The sequence below is a fragment of the Canis lupus genome, chromosome 11 (assembly GCF_011100685.1).
Source record: "Canis lupus familiaris isolate Mischka breed German Shepherd chromosome 11, alternate assembly UU_Cfam_GSD_1.0, whole genome shotgun sequence".
Classification (NCBI taxonomy): Eukaryota; Metazoa; Chordata; class Mammalia; order Carnivora; family Canidae; genus Canis; species Canis lupus.
This window is the reverse complement of record NC_049232.1, coordinates 51,581,371-51,607,863: the sequence shown is the minus strand read 5'-3', so window position 1 is coordinate 51,607,863 and position 26,493 is coordinate 51,581,371. Positions and strand designations below refer to the sequence as shown.

Below are 26,493 nucleotides of genomic sequence, written 5' to 3'. Positions count from 1 at the left end.
CCGACTGACTTACTTCACTCAGCGCAATCAGATTTCTTAACACACACACACACATGCACTTCCCACTTGGGCCACACTTTGAAGTAGCCACTACTTCATTCTTTACTCATCAATACAGCCTTTAGAGGGACATGATCACCAATGACAGGTTCTTTCTTTTGATTTGTTCCTTTTAAAAATCAAAAATGGAACAATATGGGGCTAACAGCACAGCACCACTGATACACTTGGCATCTTCTGCTTTGCATTATGGCACAGGAAGTTCAGAGAGAGGGATTGGACCTATACCTGCTACCTATGAAGCTCATATACCATTCATATGTTCCAGGTACTATTTTTCCTTGTACTTGGGGACAAAATGATGCTATGTTGTTTTGTTAAAATCATCAATGCTTCTGTCCTTCAGCATCAGTGTCAACCAATGAATTGTCATTTTTATAAATGCTGAAGTTGTCAAGCCTCTTTTTCTAACACCTATATTTGTACTTCTTCTACTGGTGTCTACAGCTCCCCTAAAGAGAATGTGTTAGCTATACCAAGAAGCAGAAGACTTTGTTTTCTTCAAAACATCCTTTTCTCAGTTGGTGGCAAACCAAAACATCCCAGGCAAACTCTGCTGCCTTGCCCTTAAAGACTTTTGCTTTAAAGCTATGGATTGTGGTAATAATAAATTTCAACCTACTATTTTTTTTTTAAGATTTTATTTATTCATGAGAGACACACAGAGAGAGAGGCAGAGACACAGGCAGAGGGAGAAGCAGGCTCCATGCAGGGAACCTGATGTGGGACTCGATCCCGGTCTCAAGGATCAGGCCCTGGGCTGAAGGCGGCGCTAAACCGCTGAGCCACCCGGGCCGCCATCAACCTACTATTAAGATAACCAAACTCCACTTTTGATCACACACACACACACACACACACACACACACACACACACACACACACGAGCAGCCAGAGAAACTCAACTCGGCTATGATCGCTTCATTGCCCCGTCCCGCCACCAGGAGGCAGCATCGTCGCCGCGGTCCCGGGTCCGCCAAAGGGCCAACCGCAGGCTTGTGGGTTTAATTTTCTGTCCTCATTTCCTTCATCTTTCTGGGATCAATTTTTTTAAGTTATTTTTATTATTTGTCCTCAAATGTGTCTCACGATAGGCCCGAGGCCTAGCGTTTTCCTGTGTCCACTGACAAGTAGGACAAACTCCTTTTCTGCTCGTGTCCACGTTAAAGCCCTTCATCCTCTGGCGCCCGGCACAACTGGGCTCTCAGCTAAACCCCCGCGGAATAAAGAAGCCTTTTTTCTTGGAGTTGGCACCGTAGCGATGCGGTGTAAGGAATCCATCGGGTGCAGGCTATTCCGTGAAGGAAGTGCCAGAGGTGATGTGAAGTTCCTTTAGCCTTCAAGGCAATCAAGGCAAACGTTACGTTAAGCCTTCGACGCGGGTGCCTCGGGCTCGGGGTACGTCGGGCCGGAGCTCCGCCGGCGGCCGCGTACCTGGCGGCGTCCGGACCTGAGTGGGGGGATTTGGAGGGAGCGCTGTTGCGCTAAGCCTGGGGTAACGGCCTCCCGAGGAACTCCCGAGACCCACGCGGGCCCCAGTCCTCGGGGGTGCGGCCCCACCCACGCCCGAGTCTCCCCTTGGCGCGTCTGGCTCGCTCCCCCGACCGAGGCGGAATAGGAATAGGACGCTCGGGCTCGCGGCCGCGGGTGCCTAGAGCCGGCAGAGCACCAGAAGCCGTCCCAGGCCCAGGGACTTGGGGCCCAACGCCCTCCCCGGCTTCTCTGAGGGGCCCGCCGCGTCAGGGTCTCCACCCGCCCCTGCTAGAGCTCCCCCACCTCCCCCACCCCGGCCACCCCGGCCACCCCGGCCACCACAGCTCCCCTCACGCCTCCACCAGAGCCCCGCTCTACTCGAGAGCCTCGCTTCCCGGCCTGGGGCGCCCTCTGCAGGCCTGAGAGGGGTGGACACGTAGCCACACACATAACATACACACCCACAGCTCCAGGACACACACAACACACACACACACACCACAGCTCCAGGAACACAGCTTGGGATACACACAATCATCCATTCCACAAACACTAAGCACCTAATAGAGGTTCTCTCCCCCTCGGTCATTCACTCCCCTGGACTTTCACCCCTACCAAGGACTTGGTTGACTTCCCAGGCCCAGCTTCTAGCTCCTCTGCCCCAGTGGCCCCAGTGCTCACCATCTAAGATCTGACTCCTGGGGCATGGATTCTGGTCAGACCAGGAAGTGTGAAGACTATTTGGGCTCCTTGGAGGAGTGTGGGTCTAGGCTGGAATGAGCCGGCCTGGGCTGTAAGGAGATTTGTCCAGGGCTCGCACTGAACCGGGAACTCCACAAAGATGACTTGGCTAGGAAGATAGTGAACTAGTGAAATGTAGCCCACTTAGGGTTCTGTGTGTATGATCAGAAACTATTTTAAACCCAGCTCCTTGGCATCCAATTCCCCACTTCCACCCCATTGGATCATCTAAACCAAAACCTAGGGAGTGGGTGCTTTAAGCCTTCCACCCATGGGCCCTGTTTCCTTTCCCTTTTACCCCATGATACTGGGTACCATCATAACACCCTGAAAGCCTCCCTCCTTCCCTGATTTGTCTTCATATCCCTGATCTGTCAATGTTGGGGAGTATCAGGACTTGGAATATGAATCTCTTCTACCTCTACTCACTCCCCTGGATATCTCAGTGTGTTATGGCCTTAAATACCATTCATATGTTCCCAAATTGTATATTTAGCTAAAATCTCTCCCCTGAATTTCAGACTCATATTACCAGCTGCCTACTTAACATCTCCACTTATAGGTCCAAATGCAGCTTCATCTTAACAAGTCAAAAGAGGCCCCTGATCTTCCCACAAACCCACTCCTCTGCAGTCATTCACATCTTGATAAGTCCAATCCATCCATCACATTGCTCAAGCCAAAAATATTGCAGTATTCTTGCCTCTTCTTTCTCTCACATCCTATGCTGAAGCAAAGCCCATGACTTTACCTTCAAAATATTTCCAGAATCTAACCACTTCTCACCAACTCTCAGTAACATCATGTCCCACTCAATTATTGCAGGAGCCTCTGATCTGGTCTTCCTGCTTCCCTTCTTGCATTACTTTGGTCCATTCTTCATCCAACAGCCAGAGGAGCCTTTAAAACAAGTCAGACCATGTCACACCTCTGTTGACCCTCCAATAGTTCCCCATCTCACTCACAGTAAAACATAAACCCTGTGATGGCCTACAACTGGCTGTTCTTATCTGACTGTATCTCCTACCACTCTATTCTTTGCTCACTTCCCTCACAAACACTGGCCTCCTTTCTATTCCTCAAACACACTCTGCTCTCAAAATCTTCCACACTTGCTATTTTCTTTACCTGGCACATTTTCCCCAGATCTCTGCATGGCTCTCTCCCTCACCTTCTTCACATAAGCTTTCTGCCCAAATATTGTCAGTAAAGTTTTTCCTGACTGTCCTCCCCTATGGTCCCTATACCTCTGGCCTTCTTTATTTTCTTTAGAGCACTTCCTGTCATCTGAAATACTATATATTTTCCTTGTTTGCTTATTGCCTGTCTTCTTCATTAGAATAAGAACTCTGCAAGAGGAGAAATGTCTGTTTTGTTTATTGCTGTATCCCAGTGCCAAGAACAGTGTCTGGAACATAGGGGGCCTTCAGTAAATATTTATTGAATAAATGTGTTACAAATCCCTTGTTTATTCTTATTTCTTATTTCACTCTTTGCTGCTGATCTCAGGATCTTTCCCAACAGGCATTCCAGGCAGACAGTATTAAAATTTAATTGAAACTTCTATGCCAGCTCTACATTATATTCTTGTATCATTCAGGATCTTGGTAGGAAACAAATGGCATGCCCAAAAAGGTTTAATGAGAAAAAACATAAAGGAATCATTTACAAAGGTGAGGACAGAGTTGTTACAGGCAGGCACTGTAAGCAACTTAGTATACCTCCAAATCTCAGGCCATTTCTCCTTCTCAACAATGTTGACATTTAATGTACTACCTGAAATTCTACCCACTGAAAGGACTTCCCTTCACCACCGTCTTTCAGGGCCAGCATACCTTAGAGACCATCTAAAATTCAAGACCATGCATTTACTCCCTCTGTTAACTGTAGAAAACTTCTCCATGAAGGCAGAAGTGTGATCAGAAGAAACAATACAAGTAGGAATCTGAGCCACTTAAGGCCTAATTTCATATGTACAATGACCATTTAACAATGGAATGCTAATAATAATAATAATAATAATAAATATAAATAAAATTTAAAAAAAACAATGGAATGCTGTTGTGCACATCCAACTATATGATTTGCTGTAGGTAACACCCTTAGGCCACATTGTCACTGGGTGAACTAGAGTCTGAGTTTTAGACCAGGGCCCAGAGACAAATTAGGAGCCACTTTCTTTTTTTTTTTTTAAGATTTTATTTATTTGACAGATAGAGAGCACAAACAGGCAGAAAGGCAGAGGGAGAGGGAGAAGCAGGCTCCCCATTGAGCGAGGAGCCTAATGCAGGTCTTGATCCCAAGACCCTGGGAGCACGACCTGAGTCTAAGGCAGATGCTTAACTGTCTGAGCCACCCAGGCAGGCACCCAGGAGCTGCTTTTCAAATAGAAAATAATTATTAGCAGAAGAGGTGCGGCCTTACTCTAACACCCTAGGGGTCTTTGCTGTAATTCTCCTGTTAAGGTTCCTATGGCACCCTTTTCTGCCAGGGAAAACCTGAAGTTCATTAGATTTATGAGCCATAAAGCCCAAGGAGCAGGGCAACTTTCCTGGAAACTAGACTTCCTTGCTCTAGGCCTTATTCAAAACCATAGCTTTCCATCATATCCAATAAATATTTTGCAGCAGTACACCTAAATATGGTATATGCTGTCTCTAAAATTCAAACCTCCTTTTAAGTACTGTCTCTTTCTTCATGGCAAAGGTGCAATATGCCAAAGACCACTATTTTTCAGCTTCTTTCCACTCTCAGTGGCCTAGAAATTCCACCTATGTGGCAGGCTCCTGAATTTTTGTAGGATTTCTTTCTCTCCTTCTGACATATATAGGTCTTAATAAAGCATTTAGGGCGATTGCTTTTTTTTTTTTCCTTCAAATTTTTATTTAAATTCTAGTTAGTTTTTTTTTTAATATTTTATTTATTTATTCATGAGAGTCACAGAGAGAGACAGAAACATAGGCAGAGGGAGAAGCAGGCTCCCTGTACGGAGCCTGATGTAGGACTCAATCCCAGGACCCCAGGATCACAACCTGAGCCAAAAGCAGACTCTCAACCACTAAGCCATCCAAGCATCCTTAAATTCTAGTTAGTTAACATATAGTGTAATGCCGGTTTTAGGAGAGTGATTACTATTTCTTACATACCAGAGGCAGTAAGCATAATGTCATCAGTTGATATTCTCTGGGATGTTAAGATTATCTTTTGACAAAGAGCAGGAACATTGATGTATCCCTGCAGTAAGACAGTGACAGTGTATTCCTGTCATTCCAATTGAAAAGAAACTGATTTCTGGGGTGCTTGGGTACCTCAGTTAGTTAAGCATCTGACTCTTGATTTTGGCTTAGATCATGATCTCAGAGTCATGGAAGAAAGCACCAAACTGGATTCCACGCTAGGCCTGGATCCTGCTTGAGATTCTCTCTCTCTCTCTCTCTCTCTCTCTCTCTCTCTCTCTCCCCCTCCCTGCCCCCCACCCCTGTGTGTTCACTCTCTCTCTCTGAAAGAAAGAAAGAAAGAAAGAAAGAAAGAAAGAAAGAAAGAAAGAAAGAAAGAGAGGGAGGAAAGAGAGAAAGAAACTGATTTCAATGGTCTTTAATTGACTAGTATAGAAAAAAAGCATGTGCTAGATTATTACCTATAATATGCTGTGCCAAAGGTTATGACATCTCTTAAGTCCTTGAAGGTGCCCTAATCTATGCAATTTCTCTAGGAATGTAGCATTACTTTTACATTTCCTATTGTAGCAGGAAATGTGGTAGGGTAAGCACAGTTCAAAGGACTTCCACTTGGCCCTTCCTAATTTTCCTTACTCCACAGTCAAAGAACCAATGTGGAGATTTGGATAATGACTAAGTATACCTATTCCCACTATACATTCTGAACCAAGAGAAATAATCAGTGAACAAGTATTACAGACTCATTGTGAGATGGATCTGGATCAAGATCCTTCTGTCACTTGACCTCTATCAGCTCTGACTGGTGGACCACAGTGGGATTTTTGGGTCCCCAAGACTAGTATTAACATGAGACAGTATCTAATAACACTCCAAAAGTCTGAGTATGTCATGTTCCAACATTCAGACTTACCCTAGCAAATGGCTACAGATCTCTGCAGAGAAGGCTTAGAATAGAGATTCTCAAATTTTAGCATACATCAGAATCACAAGAAAGGCTTGTTAAAGTACAGATTGCTGGACCATTTGCAGAGTTTCTGATCCAGTGATGTTGGGGCAGAGCCCAATAATTTGCATTTCTGGCAACTTCTTTGGTGATGCAGATGCTATTGGAGATGCACTAGGAGAACCACTAACTAGGAGAAAGATTTCTAGAATCTACCTATGAAGAGACTCAAGCCCTCCCACCTCCTACCTGATCATAGGGCTTTGGGTCTAGGAAACTCACTTAAGTAGAGGAACTGGGTAAAAAACTGTAAATTCCCAGTACAATTTGGATCAAATTTTTGCCCACTAGGTCTAGATGTTTCCACTTACACAGGTCAAGTAGCACATCAGTAAGCTGTCCATTATTTCATTCCTACGAACACTATGAGCAATTAGCTAGCACCACAAGGTCCCTGTGGGCAAAGCATATAAATTACCACTTGTTCCTACAGTTTATATAGTAATCTCATTTACCTTATTGCTCATGGTTAGATGCCAACATCTGACCTCTACCACTCAAAGATTCCATTATCCCCCTTGAAATAAGATTGCCTAAATCCAAGAAGGCATCTCCTATCCTCATCTCTTACCTAGTAAAGAAGCCACTGCAATGCTTTTCAAAGAAGTTACTGTTCCCCTCATTAATGCTTTTCTTGTTGCCTTGGAGAAGGAAGAATCTTCTTGGGCCCTTCAGAGGTATACAGTTAGTGGTTGCACATAACAAGTGCACTCCAACATTCCCATCTCTCTAAACTTTGTACTTCTTCCTCTACTTTGCTCCTCAAAGTATATAATCTGAGGACCAGCAGCATCAGCATCACTTAATTTGTTAGAAATGCTGCTTCTTGGGTTTCACCTCAGACCTGGTGAATCAGAATCTACAGTTTAACAAGACTCCCATGTGAATCACATGCGCATCAAAGTTTAAGAAGCAATGTTCTACAATAAATATGTCAGTGAGGTTCCAACATCTCAACCTCATTGATCAAAGGCCACTATTGAGTCCACACTTCCAGGAACCAACCCAACATACTATCAACACCACTCCCAGGAGCTGAGCTAAATCCTGAGTGAGGGCACCAATATCAATAAATCTGTCCTCACTGGTCCCCAAGATTCTCCCAAGACAGTTGACAAGTTCCTGTAACTCTTTCAACATATATGCTCTTGTTCTTGGAGCACATCTTGTATATCCTTGTAGAGACTATGAGGAATGGTCACGGTAAGTCCTGAAGAGAAAATGCATGCCCTGTGCCAGGAAGTTATTAAAAACATCTTTTTAATGGAAGGAAAGGCCGAATAATTCATAATTTGCAGGAGGAGTGTTCTTCTGCCAGCAAGAAAGGTTCAGGGGGATTTGAAGATCCAAAATTATCTGCTTTAGTGGTCCCTGGGTGGCTCAGCGGTTTAGCATCTGCCTTTGGCCCATGGTGTGATCCTGGAGTCCTGGGATCAAGTCCCACACTGGGCTCCCTGCATGCAGCCTGCTCCTCCCTCTGCCTGTGTCTCTGCCTCTCTTTCTCTCTCTCTTTCTGTGTCTCTCATGAATAAATAAATAAAATCTTTTAAAAAAATTATCAGCTTTAGGGACACTTGTCTGGCTCAATGGTGGAGCATGTGATTCTTGATCTCAGAGTTGTGAGTTTGAGCCCCAAGTTGGGCATAGAGATTACTTTTTTAAAAATTTTTAATGTAAAAATTAAAATATAGGGCAGCCGGCGTGGCTCAGTGGTTTAGCACCGCCTTCAGCCCTGGGCGTGATCCTGGAGACCCAGGATCGAGTCCCACATCGGGCTCCCTGCATGGAGCCTGCTTCTCCCTCTGCTTGTGTCTCTGCTTCTCTCTCTCTCTCTGTCTGTCATGAACAAATAAAATCTTTAAAAAAAATCTTTTTAATATTTTTAAAGATTTTATTTATTTATTCATAAGAGACACACAGAGAGAGGCAGAGACATAGGAAAAGGGAGGAGAAGCAGGCTCCATGCAGAGACCCCTGATGGGGGAGACTCGATTCCAGGACTCCGGGATCACACCCTGAGCCGACAGCAGGCACTAAACCACGGAGCCACCCAGGGATCCCTGAAAATATATTTTTTTAAGATTTTATTTATTGGGATCCCTGGGTGGTGCAGCGGTTTCGCGCCTGCCTTTGGCCCAGGGCACGATCCTGGAGACCCGGGATCGAGTCCCACCTCAGGCTCCCGGTGCATGGAGCCTGCTTCTCCCTCTGCCTATGTCTCTGCCAGTCTCTCTCTCTCTCTCTCTCTCTCTCTGTGTGTGTGTGACTATCATAAATAAATAAAAACTATAAATAAATAAATAAATAAATAAATAAATAAATAAATAAATAAATAAATAAATAAACAAACCACTGAGCCACCTGGGCTGCCCCGAAAATATTTTTTAAAAAACAGAATTATCAGCCTTGTTCATCTCTTTCCAAATGTCCTCATCACAAGTTTCAGAATCCAATTCCTTTCCAACAGCACCCTTATTCTAGCTTAAGGGATATGGTAGAGTTGTGCATTTACCTGGTGTCGCAACTCTGCAACCCATACAGTCAGGTCTTGGGCTTGATCCTCAGCCACATCTGCCCTGTGATCAAATAAAATTAAGATTTCTTAAGAATTCCATAGAGTTTATCTGGATCTCCACCCACACTTTGAGACAGAAGTTCACAGTATCTTTTTACCTTTTTTTAAAATATAATTTTTCTAGCAGTATCAAAAACAGGCAACCCACTCAACAATATATGTAGGTCCTCATCATTTGAAATTACCATTTGTGGCCATAGTAATTAAGTACCTCAGTCATTTTTTTATCTCCTAATGTCTTGGCCTCCACCAACATTTCCCCTATGCCTCACTGGTAATAATCCAAGTGACTGTGATGCTTCTGCATGCTCCAGATTACTTTGTGTCCTCTTTCCCCATGCAGAGATTATCTGTGCATTTATCAAATATATGAGCAGCCCAATCCTAGAATCCCATTGTGGGAATCTATTTCCTGGGATCTCTTCTGTGGCTCGGTCAGTTAAGCGTCTGCCTTCTGCTCAGGTCATGATCCCAGGGTCCTGGGATTGAGCCCTGTATTGGACTCACTGCTCAGTGGGGAGCCTGCTTCTCCCTCCCCTCCCCACCCATGCTTATTTCTGTTTCTTAAACAAATAAATAAAATCTTAAAAAAAAAAAAAAAAGATCCTGGCAGGAAACAGGTGGCACATGCAAAAAAACTTCAACCAGAAAGATTTTAACAAAGAAGCTATTTAAGAGGTGGGGTCAAGATTAAGAAACCGACATGGGGTAGTGAGGCACCCAGGATTTAGCAATAGTGGGAAACCATTACCATACCAAAGCCTGATGGGTCAAGAAGAGGGAACAGGGTTTCAGGAACCTTACAGAGAGACCCACAGAGAGGAGGCAGCCCCAAAGGATATGTAACTGTAGAGGAGTGGTTCTCAGACTTCGACACGTAGCAACACGTAGAAGATGTGTCAAAATACACATTACTCCAGGAGGTCTGGGATAGCACCTGAGAATTCCCATTTCTAACAAATTTCTAGGAGATGCTGCTGCTGCTGTTGGAAGACCACTCCTGAAACAACTACCAGAAAGAAAACTATTCACTGCCAGGACTGCAGCAAGATGAAGGATCTGGAGAATTAACTTCTCTTTTTTTTTTTTTTTTCTTAATTTTTATTTATTTATGATAGTCACAGAAAGAGAGAGAGAGGCAGAGACACAGGCAGAGGGAGGAGCAGGCTCCATGCACCGGGAGCCCGATGTGGGATTCAATCCCGGGTCTCCAGGATCGCGCCCTGGGCCAAAGGCAGGCGCCAAACCACTGAGCCACCCAGGGATCCCTTTTTTTTTTTTTTTTTGAATTAACTTCTCTCTCCTATCATCTACCGATCTCCTGCTGCTGCCTCCTGTGGACCAAACTCAAACAGAAGCTGGAAAGCAAAAGATCCTGAGTAATTCAGTCTAGAGAGGTCAGGCTTTCAGAGAACAGAGCAGGGTAGAGCGGAGTGGAGGATGGATGACGGTAGGAACAGAGAATAATCAGAACTGCCATAAGCAGAAGGATGCAGAGATCAATGGAAAGTTCAGATGAACTGACATATATCTGAATGAAAGGGCAGAATAATAATAATCAACAATATTTGATGAGTATTTATCACGTGCCAGTCTCTAAACTAAGGACTTTACTCAGATTACCTCCTAAGGTAACCCTAAGAAGTCGATCTAGAGGGGCGCCTAGGTGGCTCAGTCGGTTAAGCATCTGCCTTTCACTCAGGTCATGATCCCAGGGTCAGGGGATGAAGCCCCATGTCGGGCTTCCTGCTCAGCGGTGACTCTGTTTCTCCCTCTCCCTCTGCTGCTCTGCCCGTGTATGCACTCTTTCTCAAATAATTAAATAAAATCTTAAAAAAAAAAAAGGTAGACCTAGTACCATTCCTATTTTATAGATAAGGATATTAAGACACAGGAACTGGATAACTTGCACATGGTGACACAGCTAGCAAGTGATGGAATTTGAATCTCAACTAAGGCATTCTATCTGTAGAGTCTCACCGATCTGTACTGTTCTATGATCAATGGACAGTCAGCAGATGGGCGCATGGGACAGTGGGAAAAAGTGTAAACCTTAAAGCAAAAGACACCTAAGCACAAGACAGTTACTTGCCATGTGATCTTGTGCTCTGAGCCTCATTTTCTTTATGTGTAAAAAAGGAACAATAATATGTTAATAATATAAATTACTTCATAGTTTTGTTGGGGAAGTTGATAAAATCAAGTCCTTGATACAGAGCCCAGCACAGAGTAAAGAGTAAGAAATACTGTTATTATTAATAATAATAATAATGGATGGAAAGAAAGATAAGTCAGAAATTTATGAGGGAAACACCACCCCATCCAAGAGAGGGTTCAGAGCTTGGGTGGGATGGTTGAATGGGTGTACCACATATTAACTTCCCTTTTGAGTCCTGGTCTTTCTCATAATGATGGGAAACCACTCATCCCCTCCTCCATCTGTCAATTCCTTGAAAATTTGGGGATTGTCTGAATATGAGCTGACCAGCCCCTCTCCTTAAAAAATCCCCTCTTGGTTCCCAGGATTGAGAGCAGGGGCAAGATGAAGGAAGCTCTTCCAGGCCAGGCTCCCTCCAGATGTTCTGTGGTCACAGGTGTTAGATATATGAACATGGCAAATAGAGAAGGGGTAGTGTTGGCTGAGCCAGGAGGTTGAATCCCAAAGGACCAAGATGCAGGATGGGTGCTGGGCCTCCTCCCAAGGAATATTTCCCTTTCAACTCTGCCAGGAAGGGACTGGCTCCCAGATAATGGATAGGCAGCACTGGGGCCATCCCAGGCTTCATGGTTGTTCTGAGAGGACCAGAGAACCTTCTTCACCCCCACCAGCACCAGAGAGAAGAGAAGAACCACAGAGATGGGAATGAGAATTAGGGGCTGAACCCAGGGAAGGGGTTCAACTCCTCATTCTGACCCCCAGTCCTGACCATCACTTCTGAAAGCCAGCCCTATGGTTAATGATGCAAATGCCACCAGGAAGGTGATATTGCAGACCCTCTATCCTGAGCTGGCATTTCAAAGTCCCTTCTCTTGACCAGACTGCAGACTGCTTAGGTTCTCAGAGATGAAGCCAAAAAAAGCAGAAGAGCAGGGAAGCTACTGAGGAAGAAGGCGGGGGGGGGGGGGGGGGGGGGGGGGGGGGGGGGGGCGGGGAGCGGGGGCAGGGGCAAGGGCAGGTTCCGTCAGCAAGAGGGGGGCAAAGGGGAATCCACGGAATGGATGTGGAGGGGAATTTCTGAGCTGGGAAAGCGAAAGTTCTGAGCCATAAATAGGAGGCAGTTGCAGCCTCACAGAGGCTTTCACACACATTCCCAGACCCCCTTGCACCCCACAAGGACGCCTGTGAGCTTTCCATTGCTCCCTCCCACTCCCGGCCAAGTTGCAGCCTCACAGAGACTCCAGCTTGCCCAGAGATTCACCCGGGCTCACACTCACTGTCGGTTGCTGCTCTGTTCCCTCTCCATGGCATCCCAAGCAGCTGTGCTACTGGCCCTCAGCCTGCTGCTCCTCTGGACCTCCCCTGGTAAGGCTGAGGGCAGGCTTATGGTGGGCAGGGGGAGGGGGTGTCTAAATCTCAGGCTCCTTTGCTCTGGACATGAGGGACGCTGCATTAGGTCTGCGTGTTTGGGGGAACTGGAGGGTTCCCTGAGCCCTGTGTGTGTACCTATGAATGTGGGTGTAACGGGGCCCCTGACTGTCTATCTCTTGATGTAACCCAGGGCCCATGGCTACTCCTCCCCTGCAGCCTCTGTTCCCTGCTGCCTCAGTTTCCCAGACAGGAAAGAACAGTATATGTTAGTTTATGGTGGGGAGAATGGGAGACACTGAGACAGGGCTAATTGTCCAAGTATTTAACAATTCAGAAGTCCTCTATAACCCAGGTCTCCTGCTACCCCATCCCCTACTCCTCACCTCTCCTTCCCACCCCCATGCTGTAAGCAGCATCAACTCTTCACTGATGTGGCAGTTGAAAGGTCCTGGGAGGGCAGCCCTGGTGGCTCAGCGGTTTAGTGCCGCCTTCGGCCCAGGGTGTGATCCTGGAGACCCAGGATCGAGTCCCACGTCGGGCTCCCTGCATGGAGCCTGCTTCTCCCTCTGCCTGTGTCTCTGACTCTTTCTGTCTGTGTCTCTTATTAATAAATAAATAAATAATCTAAAAAAAAAAAAAAAAAGAAAGGTCCTGGGAGAGAGGTTGGGGTGATCAGGGCAGCAGGAGGGCATTTGTGGAGCTCAGGGCAGTGGTTGTTTAGCAAACACCTTAGAAGTGCTTCAATATATTTAGCAACCATTAGGGTCATATTGATAACATACCAGCCCAAATAACAGATTTAACTGCCCTTCTCCCCCCCCCCCACCTCAGGGTCACTATGTCCTGACACTACTTTCTCTCCCCTACCCACTCCCCAGCTCTGGGTGGTGCCAATGATGCTGAAGACTGCTGCCTTTCTGTAACCCAGCGTCCCATCCCTGGGAATATCGTGCGAGCCTTTCACTACCTCCTCATCAAGGATGGCTGTAGACTGCCTGCCGTTGTGTGAGTTGTGGAGTGTAGCCTGTCTAGCCTCATCTCCCCCATCAGCCACTGGTGATACCCCCACCTTCTTATCTGTCTTCTCCTTGCCAAGCCCAACCTCTACAAGGAAGCCCCTGAAACAGGTTCCCAGATGTGGTCCTCAGCCTCTGCCCCTCACACCAGGGCCTGCCAGGAAGCTGGGTTCCAGGGCTCTGTTCTCTCTGACCTTTGACCTCTGACTCCAGGTTCACCACACTGAAGGGTCGCCAGCTCTGTGCACCCCCAGACCAGCCCTGGGTGGACCGCATCATCCGGAGACTGCAGAAGAACTCTGCAAAGGCAAGCCCAGCCCTCCCCAGCCCTGCCTTCTCCCTCAGAGCCCCTGCCCAAGACCCGAACCCATGACCTTGACTCTCCTTCCTCCCCTAGAACAAGGGCCACAGCAGTTAGCCCATGACAGCCCTGGAGGGAGTGGTGTGTCTGAGAGAAGGGATGTGAATCACTGCAGCCCTGGGGAACCAAGGATGAGAAGGGAAACCAGGCCTCCAGCAACTCTGCACCGGACCTGACACAGCGGGCTCAAGGGCCTGGAGTGTCAATTTGAGTGTGAGTGTGAGCAGGGGTGAGTGTGGCAGGAGCACAGCTTCTCCTCCGCACTCAGATTGCAGTGCTTCCAATAAAGCCCAACTGGTACCCACAGATCTGTCTGTCTGCTGTTTGTTGTCTGTCTGGAAGGACTAGAAGAGGAAATGGGGAGATGGGATGGCAGGATCAAATTTTCCTTCTGCAACCTGAGCAACCTCCTCATGGACCCCTCCCTACTTAACACCCTGTGTTCTCGGGATCAATTCCCATGATCAGGGCCCCACCTCACGTTTCCTCACAGCCTTCTCACTCTGCATGGTTCAGTTCAGTTACACCAAACCTATGTCTGTTCTGATTGAGCCAAACTCTCTCATGCCTCCCAGTCTTTCCTCTCCAAGGCAAAGTGTCCAGGTGTCTCAGGGATCACGTATCACCAGGGGGAAGGGAGTTGTCAAGAACCAGCTTTCATGGCTGGGGGCAGGAAAAGGCCCAGCTCTACTGCCAGAGTGAGAGGGGGAAGTACCCATCCACCCACGCCATTCCCTCTGTCTGAACACTCTTCTCTCTCATCAGCTCACCTGCCTTCCCATCTGGGTCTTGATGACTCTTTCTCCAGAAAGCCTCCCCTGACTCCAGACTGGCTAGGTTAGGTAGCCTGCCTTCCTCCCAAGCTCCCAGGGGCCTTGCCCCCTCCCCCTATAGCACTCATCACGCTAAGTTATAATTGATAGTTTGTCAGCCTTCCTCAGTAGGGACCGTATCTATTTTGGTTTCTAGTACGCTGCCTGGCACAAGGTAGACACTCTGGCTAGAAAATGAATACATATGAGAGGAAAGGTTCAACAGCCAATGCTGAGGGCCCATCTGCCCACGTAGAATATTTCTTTTTTTCTTTAAAGGTTTTATTTATCAGGACGCCTGGGTGGCTTAGTGGTTGAGCACCTGCCTTCGGCTCAGGGCCTAATCCCAAGGTCCAGGATTGAGTCCCACATCGGGCTCCTTGTGGGGAGCCTTCTTCTTGCTCTGTCTGTGTCTCTGCTTATCTCTCTCTTTCTCTCTATGTCTCTCATGAATAAATAAATAAAATATTTTAAAAATCTATTCATGAGGGGGATCCCTGGGTGGCGCAGCAGTTTGGAGCCGCCTGCAGCCCAGGGCGCGATCCTGGAGACCCTGGATCGAGTCCCACGTCGGGCTCCCTGCATGGAGCCTGCTTCTCCCTCCGCCTGTGTCTCTGCCTCTCTCTCTCTCTCTCTCTCTGCATCTCTATGAATAAATAAAATCTTAAAAAAAAAAAAACTATTCATGAGAGACATGCAGAGACATAGGCAGAGGGAGAAGGAGGCTCCCTGTAGGGAGCCTGATGGGGGACTCCATCTCAGGACCCCAGGACCAAGACCTGAGCCAAAGGCAGACGCTCAACCACTGAGCCACCCAGGCACCCCTGCCCACACAGAATCTGGCTTTCAAGCTAGCCTTCCTTCCTCAGTCAGCTTGGGCCAGGTCCAGCCCATTTGAGCAATCCTGGAGCCTCACCTCTCAAGGGATACTGACAGACAGACCTGGGAGCCAGAAGTCAGAATGGGAGAGGATCCAAAGGGTGCAAGAAGGAGTAGTCAGGTAGCTGGGGAGATTTAGCATGGAGGAATCCTACCACCACCCCTGCAGCCCATGTGGGCACCAGGGCCAAGGCAATACTAAGACCAGGTAGGTACAGAGAAGGAGTCTCCTCCCCAGGAGGTGAAAGCACTGTGACTCTTGGAGCACACCACAGGGCTGCTCTGGGTGGAGTGAATTCCTGCTTGGGAAGTCCCCTGGGGAAGCTGCTGGTCTCCAGCTTGGCCTCTAAGGGCCTGTCCCATTGAGAGCAGCAAGTCTGTGGCACTAGGGTTGGATGGCAGCTATGACAGTGAACTGAGCAACATCACCTGGGAAGAGAGGTTATCAATACACCAGATATTCCTCATCTGGTAACAGAACCAGGCCTGGGCAGCCTGGGAAGGGGAGCAGTGGTGAGGGGGTTGTGCCATCTGCTCCTCACTAAGCTGAGTGCTCAGCAGCTTCTTCCTCCCCTCTGCTCCCAGAAGTAAAGTATTCAAAATCTCAGATATCTCAGATCTTAGAGTCACAGGAGGTGGGGGTGGGGGTGGGGATAGTTTGTAAGAACAACTGCTATAGTTGGGAAGTTTGGCTCTCCTGCCTGGAGGAAATTAGCCATCTAATTCATGCACCCATGCATAAATCCATTTAGCCATTTCTGCATCCATCAGACTGCCAGTCATCCATCCACTTCTCCACCCATCTACTCATCCATCATCCATTAAGGCAGCCAACCATGAAGCCCCAGGGTCCCAATAATAGACACCTTTTGGACCTGGTACCCTCTACTCCAACAGGCAGAGGACAAACACAGGTGTGAAGAGAACACATCGCTTCAAATCCTTCTCAGTTCCCAGTGAAGCCAAGTAGAAGTCAGCCTGCCACCGAGGAGGACACAAAACCTCCTTTTGGATTCTTGGAGGGAAAAACCCAGATAGAGTAGGGGAAGTGAGGGCAGGAGCCCTGAAGAAGATGTTACTATGACAGAGGCCCTGGACACTACCTCCCTAACACTGCCACTGAGGGGCAGACAGGAACAAGTCCTGAGCTCAGTGCCCAGCCCACAGTACTGCTTCTGCATCTCATTGTGCTATTCCAGCCAAGTCTCTTCCTTATCCCCATCTCTAAAATCTTAGTTTCCCAATCAGTCAGGTGTACAGGGAGAGGTGCTTAATTTTTTAGAGTTCCTCCAGGGGAAACCTGGGTGGCTCAGTCATCTAAGCTTCTGCCTTTGGCTCAGGTCATGATCCCAGAGTCCTGGGATCAAGCCCTTCATCAAGCTCCCTGATCGGTGGGGAGTCTGCTTCTCCCTCTGCCCTTCTCCCCCATCTCATCATGCTCTCTTTCTCTGAAATAAATTTAAAAAAAAACTTTTTTTAAAGATTTGACTCATGAATCTTTGGGTTTGAAACTAAACCCCCAGCATTCACGTAGGCTCCTCCAAAGTCATGCACATTCAGAAATGTCCCTACTTCTTGGGGCCCCAGGGAACACCCTCTGGAAACAAAGAAAGAGCTGAGACTCAGGAAGAGAGAAAATAATTCAGGAGCTAGTGAGGGGGCTTGGATTGAACAGCCTCTGGCCAGGCCCTGGAGGCCTGGGGAATAAAGAATTTCAAGAGAGCCTGAGGGGACAGACACCAGAGTACCACAGGGAGCTTCTCCAGCCAGTGCCTTCCCTTCCCCAGCCACCAACGTCTCCTGAGCACTGAGTCTTACCCTCTCATCTCCTTGCCAGATACATGAGTGCTTAGCCCAGCAACCTGTGACTTGTTCCAACCCAAACATTCTCAGCACCTGCTCCCTGTTTTACTATGATTTGCTGACAAGTGCCGAGTCGTCATCCCAAGCTCTGGCAGGGCAGAAGCCTACCTACCTGCCTGACAATGATGAGGCTGCCAGCTTCTCCAAGGGATAGTATGGACTTCAAGCTCCCCAACCAGAATACAGGGGCCTTGCCACCTGCCTCTAAGTAGACACCTTCCTGTCTAGGGCACATGGTGCTTGCTGAGGGTTTAAGGCCAACAGCTGAGTGAAAACTCCCTACCCTGAAGGCCTAAGGCCCCAGCAGCCAACATCTCCCTAAAGAGACCTAACATCCCTGCTCAGAGAACTCCCAACTCCAGTCTACATGATGGACAAAAAGGATAAAAGTCCTGTCTATTGATAGAGTTCCCAGAGAAAGGGATTGGACCTGTTCGTCTCCACTGCCAACATTGCTCTTCTCAGGGGCTGGCACAGAACAAGCCTCAGTATTTATTTGATTAACAAAAAATGCAACTGAAAATGGCCCTTTCCCATGCCCCACCCAAGTCATACCTGGAGCACATCCAGTTCCCAAGACATTGGAGCTGTCTCTGTTTCATGGGTGTTTGGTAAGAGCCAGACCCATACGGTTTTGATCATATTTTCATCAGCTCATGTTCGATTTTTCGGTAAGCACCCACCCCCAGGCTCCCCTCTTCTGGCCTCCGGGAAACTCAGAAAGAGCCAGAAAATCTTGGAAATAACAGTCTCACAAAGGAGCAAGACTCCCAAGTGGGGAATTTCCTCAAGAACCCCTCTGTAAGAATAAGCCGGCACTTCTCTGGCTAGAGAACTTCTTCAGTGGCCCCTGAGACTTGTCAACATGAAAAGACATGGCTCTGTAGCACTAGCGTGTTCACCACTCATGTTGGGCACTGCTTTAAGTACTAGTATGATTCTTATGTTACAGCTGAGGAAACTGAGGTGCAGAGGTTAAGTACTCACCCAGGCTGGACAGACGATAAAGTGGCAGAGCTGGGGGCATCCTAACTGGGCAGTCTGGCTCCAGAATCTATACTCTAAGCTCCTACACATACCACATCTGTGAGTTCACCCATTTCCCAAATAAAAATGGGAAACAATACAGCAGGGCCAGGTCTAAGTAAGTGGCCCTCAAGGAACACGGAAAGCCATTACTTTGTGGTGCTAACCATGTGTCAAGCTCCAAGCTGAGTCCTTTACGTGTATTAATTATATCACTTCATCCTCTAATAACCCTATGAGGTGGAGATCATTAGTCCCATTTTATATATGAGGAAATTGAGGCACAGAGAGGTAGTGTGAGCTCCCAAGTCCACTGAACTAGTCCGTGACAAAGCTGAGATTGCTTGATGCCTAGCCCTTGCAGTGAGGGCTGAGGGCTGGGATTTCCAGTTGGGACATGGCTTGGATTGCTAGGAAAAGTTGGGAGAAAAAAAAACAAACAAACAAAACAAGAGGAGAAGCTGGAGGAGCCTGTGCTTGAGCCCAGATGTAGAGATGTCACCTGGAGGGCCTCTAGCCTCCTGGCTCTCCAGCTGAAGGGGAGTTAGCTTCCCCAAAGCTTCCAGGAGGAAATAGGCACAGGTTCTCCAGGTCTGTTCAAGTCTCAGTATTCCCAAGGTTGAGTGGTGGAGATGGAGATCAGGCCACAGATATGCCCACATTTTTACCTCCATTCCCAGGGGAGTATCAGAGGCCAGGACCAGGTGATGTTAAAAGGACAGGAGGAATTGAGGGGTAGGGCTTGGGATCCTGAGAAGTAGGAGCCAGACAAGGGTGTTGTGTGGGCAAGGATTCTGGATGGGGCAGACTCAGCTTTCTGAGCCAGCAAGTGGGGTACGAGGTGGGGTTCCTCCACAGGGCAGAGCATCTGGGGATCATGGGGTAGGATCAGACTCCTGAAGGACCGGCTTTTGAGGGCCACGTCCACTCCTGAGGGGCCAGGATCAGGCAGGACAGGAGAGGAGGACAAGAATGAGGGTGGAACCTCTGAGGATCAGAGTAAATGGGGGAGTCAGACCTCTCTACCCTACTCCTGTTTCTAGGACCTTCTAGCCTCCCCTGGGTCCTGTGAGGAGACAGAAGACATGAGCTGCCCTGGGCTCCAACCCAGTGGAAGTGGGATGGCTTTAACTCCAGCAGCTTCCACATTGCCCTACCAGGACAACTGGATCCCCCCGGGCTCTGGATCTCAGAGTCACAGTCCCTGGAAATCTGAACCCAACACCATCAAAACCTCAGTCACCTTGCCAGTCTCATACCTGTTAGATCATCATTTCAAGAAGTCTCCTCCAAGAAGAAGCCACCCATTCCTACCAGGGGCCCAACACTTTAAACACCCTTCATCAATTCAAGAACAGACCAACAGGACATCCTAATACTTAATGATGTCCCATTGCTGACAGGACCTCCACTAATGTCAAGGTCCCCCATTACTATTAGGCTACCATCTCTCAAGAAATCCTAACACTATCAGGAACACTGTGCCTGCCAGGCAGGACATCAACATTGCATAACCCAGGGACACCATTTTCCCTGCAGTCTATGTAAATGGCACCTCTTGGCATTGGTGCCCTAAGTATCAGAACATCTGTTAGTGTAGGGCCCCCACTAGTCACAGAGCTGCCATGACATAGGGTCCTAGCCCTGGAAAATCCTTGTGTCTAAAGTGATGCTACATCACTGGAACCCAGAACATCTCTTTATTCTTACCAGGCACTTTTCTGAGTGCTGGTGATACAGTAGCGAATCTTGTCATACAGAAACTATTGACCATGCCTATTTTCAAAATCTCATTTAAATATATATAATTAGGGGATCCCTGGGTGGCTCAGTGGTTTAGTGCCTGCCTTCAGCCCAGGGCATGATCTTGGATCCTGGGATCGAGTCCCACATCGAGCTCCTTGTGAGGAACCCGCTTCTCCCTCTGCCTATGTCTCTGCCTGCCTCACTCTGTGTGTGTGTGTGTGTGTGTGTGTGTGTGTGTGTGATGAATAAATAAATAAATAAATAAAATCTTTTAAATTAAAAAAAATTTAGTAAGCCAGTCGGAGAAGGACAAACATTATATGTTCTCATTCATTTGGGGAATATAAATAATAGTGAAAGGGAATATAAGGGAAGGGGGAAGAAATGTGTGGGAAATATCAGAAAGGGAGACAGAACGTAAAGACTGCTAACTCTGGGAAACGAACTAGGGGTGTTGGAAGGGGAGGAGGGCGGGGGGTGGGAGTGAATGGGTGACGGGCACTGGGGGTTATTCTGTATGTTAGTAAATTGAACATCAATAAAAAAAAAAAATTTAAAGGTATCACCTAATATATATCACTTTTGCTTATACAAGCAAAAAGCTTCACTCCTCCCCAAAGAGAGATTATCCAGAGTTTTAGCAATTACCACATCTGTCTTAGCTTAGATTGCCATACTAAAATATCATAGTCTGGGTGGCTTAAACAACAGACATTTATTTTCTCACAGTTCTGTAGATTACAAATTCAAGATCAAAGTGTCAGCACAGGGCAGTCCGGGTGGCTCAGTGGTTTAGCACCGCCTTCAGCCTGGGGCCTGATCCTGGAGACCCGTGATCAAATCCCATGTCGGGCTCCCTGCATCGAGCCTGCTTCTCCCTCTGCCTGTGTCTCTGCCTCTCTCTCACTCTCTCTGTCTCTCATGAATAGGTAAATAAAAAATCTTTAAAAAAGAAAAAAAAAGTGTCAGCACAGTCCGTTTCTGTTTCTGGTGAGAGCTGGTAAAAGCTCTCCACCTATCTTGCAGATGACTGCCTTCTCACTATGTCCCATGACACAGAGAAAGAGATCACTCTCTCATTCTCTTCTCATAAGGCAACAGTCCTATCAAATTAGGGTTCTACCTTTATGACCATATTTAATCTAAATTACTTCCTAAAGACCCTATCTCCAGACACAGTCACACAGACACAATTTAGCCCACAGCAAAATCCAATTCTAAATCCAAGATCTCAGGATAACATAAATTCTTCTTCTAGTTTGTTATAATCTCATCTCTATTCTACAACACCTGGTAACTACCACCAACACACCTGATTGGTCAGTATAGCTAGGTTATGCTGCAATAACGACACCAAATCTGAGTACCTTAACACAACAAAACTATTCCCCATGCATACCAAGTCTGCTGTGGGTCTAGGCGGGTCTTTAGCACAGCTGTGTTCCATGTGGTGGTTCAACATTCTAGGCTGCCTTGATCTTTTGGCATGCTCCTTCATCTCAACACATGTTTCTATGATCACTGCAGCCAGGAAAGACAGTTAGGGGAACTCTTTTTTAAACACTTCTATCCACAAATGGCACACACCATTTCTATACATATTTCATTGGCCAAAACATGTCATACAATCATACTTAACTTTTTGTAAAAGATTTTATTTGAGAGACAGAAAGCACAAGAAAGAGCATGAGCAAAGGGAAGGGCAGAGGGAAAGGGACAAGCAGACTCTCTGCTGAGCTGAGGATCATAACCTGAGCCAAAGGCAGATGTTTAACACACTGAGCCACCCATGCACCCCCAACCATACTTAACTTTAAGGGAGTGACTGCCAGGATGAGAAGTAAATTAGCATCTTAGGGAATAGTAATAATACCACCACAACTATCTATCTTCAATAATAGAATAGGGGCACCTGGGTGGCTCAGTTGGTTAAGTATCTGCCTTCAGCTGAGGTCATCATCTCAGGGTCCTGGGATCAAGGCTCCCCCCAACACATTCCCTGCTCAACAGGCAGTCTCTTTCTCCCTCTCCTTCTGCCTGCTCCCCCTGCCTGTGCTCTCTGTCAAATAAATACAATCTTAAAAAAAAAAAAAAAAAGAATAAAGGATGAAAGAAAAGAGGTTAGTTAAAGAAAGAGGGGCATTTCAAAACCAGGAGGAAAATACAGTTAAAAGCTATAGTCAGTAGTTATGAAACTAGCCCTGGGGCTTAACTAACATTTATTATGTACTTCCTTCTCATACTGGTTTTCTATTGCTGTCTAACAAATCACCACAAATTTAGCAGCTTTGAACAATCCAAATTTATTATCACAGTTTCTGTGAGTCAAGAATCTAGATACCTGTTGACTGGGTCCTCTCTGCTCAGGGTCTCACCAGACTGAACTTAGGTGTCAGCCAGGGCTGCAATTTTATTTCAGATTCAGAGTTATCTTTCAAACTTACCAAGTATTGGCAGTTGTGCTTGTAGGACTGAGGCTGAGTTCCTTTAGCCGCGTGCCATATGGCCCTCTCTACAAATGGCAGTTTGCTTCTTCAAAGTCAACATGAGAGCACCTGCTGCTGCTTCTTTCTTCCTTCCTTCCTTCCTTCCTTCCTTCCTTCCTTCCTTCCTTCCTTCCTTCCTTCCTTCTTTTCTTTTTCTTAAGTAAACTCTGCACCACAAATGGGGCTTGAACTCACGATCCTGAGATCAAGAGTCATACATGCTCTACTGACTGAGCCACTCAGGTACCCTGCCCCTTTTTGAGAGAGAGAGAGAGAGAGAGAGAGAGATTGAGCACATGAGCAGAGGGGGGCAGGTAGAGGGAGAGGGAGAGAGAGAATCCTAAGCAGGCTCCATGGTCAGGACGGAGCCCAGCTGCAGGGCTCAATTTCACACCCTGAAATCATGACCTGAACTGAAGTTAAGAATTGGATGCTTAAAAAAAAAAAAAAAAAAAAAAAAAGAATTGGATGCTTAACCAACAGAGCCACCCAGGTGCCCCTAGGCACTCCCTTTTTAAGTTGTTGTTTTGTTTTGTTTTGTTTTGTTTTGTTTTTTTAAGGCTGCTGCTTATTTCTTATCTCTAGATGCTTTTTTAAAGGGCTCAACTGATTAGGCCAGGCCCATCCAAGGTAATCTCCCGTTTGATGAGCTCAAAGTCAACTGATTAGGGACCTTAATCACATCTGCAAAAATCCCTCAATTTTGTCATATATCATAATGTAATCCCATGAAGGATATCCCACCATATTCACAGGTCAAGAGGTTAAGGTAATCTCAAATCAAGGAGATATAAGACATACACACCAGGGGGCAAGAATTTTAGAATTATGTTTACCACACTTCCTCCTAACTCAATCCTTCTACCTCCAACTGGCACTTCTCCTAGTTGACATTCTGTGATGCAAAAAGACCCAAACCATCACACTCAAGGGATACTAGATAGACCCTAATGATCCTGCCTGATTAAAGTCACAAGGGTCGGGATCCCTGGGTGGCGCAGCGGTTTGGCGCCTGCCTTTGGCCCAGGGCGCCATCCTGGAGACCCGGGATCGAATCCCATGTCAGGCTCCCGGTGCATGGAGCCTGCTTCTCCCTCTGCCTATGTCTCTGCCTCTGTGTGTGTGTGTGTGTGTGTGACTATCATAAATAAATAAAAATTTAAAAAAAAAAGTCACAAGGGTCTTCCATGAACTTTGACCACTAGGCATGGCATCACCAAGAGGAAGTGCCACAAGTACCCCAGGTATTACCTACATACACATAGCCTCTGTCTCTCTCACCACTTACCCTTCCTCACCTACATAGGGATTAATCACAAACCCCTGTCCCTCCTCTAAGCCTCTGTACTTGCTGTTCATTCTACCTGTAATTTCCTCCCTCCTGCCTCACACATCCTCTACAGAGATCCTTCCTCCATGCAGCCTCCTCTACCCCCCAGGGTTCTTCATCTCTAGGCATGTAGATCACTTTCTATTTGGGGTTCAGGGGCCCTTATTTCCTGCACTTGTCCCAAACCAGGAACCCTGAGGCCTGGAGTAGCCCAAACTGCAGGAAATGAAGGAGAAAGGGTGTTCAGAAAATCCTGGCAGTGGTGTTATTTCAAGCTCCAGAGGGCAGGAGGCAGGAAAGGGGGGTATACTATTGCTCAAGACTTCTCCCCATCCTGATGTCCTGTCACCTCAGGAAGTCCTACACAGTGTTCCACCCACGCTCTGAGATTGAAGGGCCAAGTTCTGCCCCTCTGGCTGGGCCAGGACCCTCCAGATATGGACAGAAGGTTTGGAGAAGGATGGGGTATGAGGCAGACCCCTTCCCAGGATCAGGGACTTTCAGGGGCTGAGTCATTTGGTTTCTTGCTCATTTCCAGCTCCTTTCTGGAACAAGACACCCCAGCCTCCTCAGGCCAAAGCCCCCCTCCACAGGCCGAGAGCTACACATTTTCATTTTCTGTATACACTAGACGCCCTCTACAGGCCCCTGGAGGTTGAGAACCCAGGCTGGGAGTCTCATACCCCTTTTCCCTATACAATAGATGTTCCCTACAGGGCCTGTGAGGGTGGGAATCACAAATCGATGGACTGAACAGCAACCAGAATACATACCCACACACAAATCAGTGCCAACACCCCCACTTACATGTGTCCTACCCACTTATACATACACAGGTACATAGTTAATCATTCATATACATCAAAAGACATACCACAGACATTTTTTTAAAGATTTTATGTATTTATGAGAGACACAGAGAGAGAGGCAGAGACATAGGCAGAGGGAGAAGCAGGCTCCTCGCAAGAAGCCCGATATGGGACTCAATCCCAGGACTCCGGGATCACGCCCTGAGTTGAAGGCAGACGCTCAACCACTGAGCCACCCAGGCATCCCCATACCACAAACATTTAATCTTATAATCACAATATGAACACAAGGGTAAATCAGACAAACGATTTCACACACAGTCATGGGCACAAAGACATACAAATACATATGGACACAATCTTTTCTCCTAGATAGCAGTATTTGTTTAGAATAGGTTGAAAAGCCATCTGGGGTACAGGGTGATATCCTGAGTGACATAAAAGGAAGCCAAACTGCTTCTAGGTCCAATAGGGCTTGTTGACTAGAGAGCTCTTTGTTTTGTCGGGTACTTAGAGTGGTTTTAGGCAGTGGAATGGTGCAGATAAGAGTTGGAGTAGAGTTATTTAAAAGAGAAATTTGGATTTTGCAAGAGCTGACTCTATATAACTTGTATGAAAGCTTATTCTTAGAAGCAGGATTCCTGAATTCAGCAAGCTAGGTTGAAGTGTCCTCACTGCATCCAGGATATCATAAAGAGAAGTCTCCTGATACTGGTAATACATGGTAGGTGATAAATGCGAAACGGGATTGACCTAACCTTCACTGAGTGCCCAGTGTGAGTCATGCACATGTACACAAGATATACATTATTTCTATTTTACAGGTGAGGATACTATCATCTCTTCCCTCATTCAACCAAGGTCATAAAGTCAGACACAAACATAAGAGTTTGAATATTAAAATCTTGTTTTCCTTCATTGGTAAGGACAAATGCAAGGCATACTTATTCCCACTCCCAACTCATGTTCCCAAAAATATTGATCCAGACCATGATTGGCAAACTAAGGCCCATGGGAGAAATTCAGCCTGCCACCCATTTTTGTAAATAAAGTTTTATTGCAATGCAGCCATTCCTGTTCCTTTATATATTGTCTATGTTTGCTTTGGGGCTACAACAGCAAAGTTGAGTAGTCATTACAGTTGACAGTACAGCCAACAAAAACTTAAATATTTACCAAATGAACCTATACAGAAAAAGGTTGCCAACCCCTGATCCAAAAGCAGCCTCAGAATTGGATTTAGCAAGTGAGACAAGGCTTATCGCCTTTGGAGTCTTAGGCCTGCGTAGTCAAATAAATAAATGAATGGGATGGATGCATAGATGAATGAACAGGTAGATGGATGTATTTACGTAGTACATCAGAGTTTGCTCCAAATACCAATGTTCTGCCATTTATAAGCTGAGAAAACTTGTCAAAATTAATTTTTCTGGGTCTTAGTTTCCTCATCTGTAAAATGGGAATAATACAGTAATTATTTTTTTTATTTTTTTATGATAGTCACAGAGAGAGAGAGAGAGAGGCAGAGACATAGGCAGAGGGCGAAGCAGGCTCCATGCACCGGGAGCCTGATGTGGGATTCGATCCCGGGTCTCCAGGATCGCG

General features: G+C 46.7%; 1 protein-coding gene and 1 long non-coding RNA gene across 4 annotated transcripts; one reads left to right on the top strand and one right to left on the bottom strand.

The window, feature by feature from the left end:
- LOC106559492 lies at positions 1-22,870 on the bottom strand. Of its 3 annotated transcripts, XR_005366948.1 has the most exons (5): positions 22,708-22,870; positions 21,663-21,784; positions 8,969-9,032; positions 2,215-3,174; positions 1-1,510 (listed from the first exon to the last, which is right to left on the bottom strand). It is a non-coding gene; the product is annotated as an uncharacterized LOC106559492 (long non-coding RNA). The 3 variants fall into 3 exon arrangements; XR_005366947.1 differs by lacking the exon at positions 21,663-21,784 and having other exon boundaries at positions 22,708-22,868; XR_005366949.1 differs by lacking the exon at positions 21,663-21,784 and having other exon boundaries at positions 22,605-22,727.
- On the top strand, positions 12,494-13,994 carry CCL19 (C-C motif chemokine ligand 19). Its single transcript, NM_001005256.1, has 4 exons — positions 12,494-12,554; positions 13,439-13,565; positions 13,790-13,883; positions 13,974-13,994. The coding sequence occupies exons 1-4, from the start codon at positions 12,494-12,496 to the stop codon at positions 13,992-13,994; spliced, it is 303 nt and encodes a 100-aa protein (NP_001005256.1).
- Positions 22,871-26,493: the final 3,623 nt, after the last annotated feature.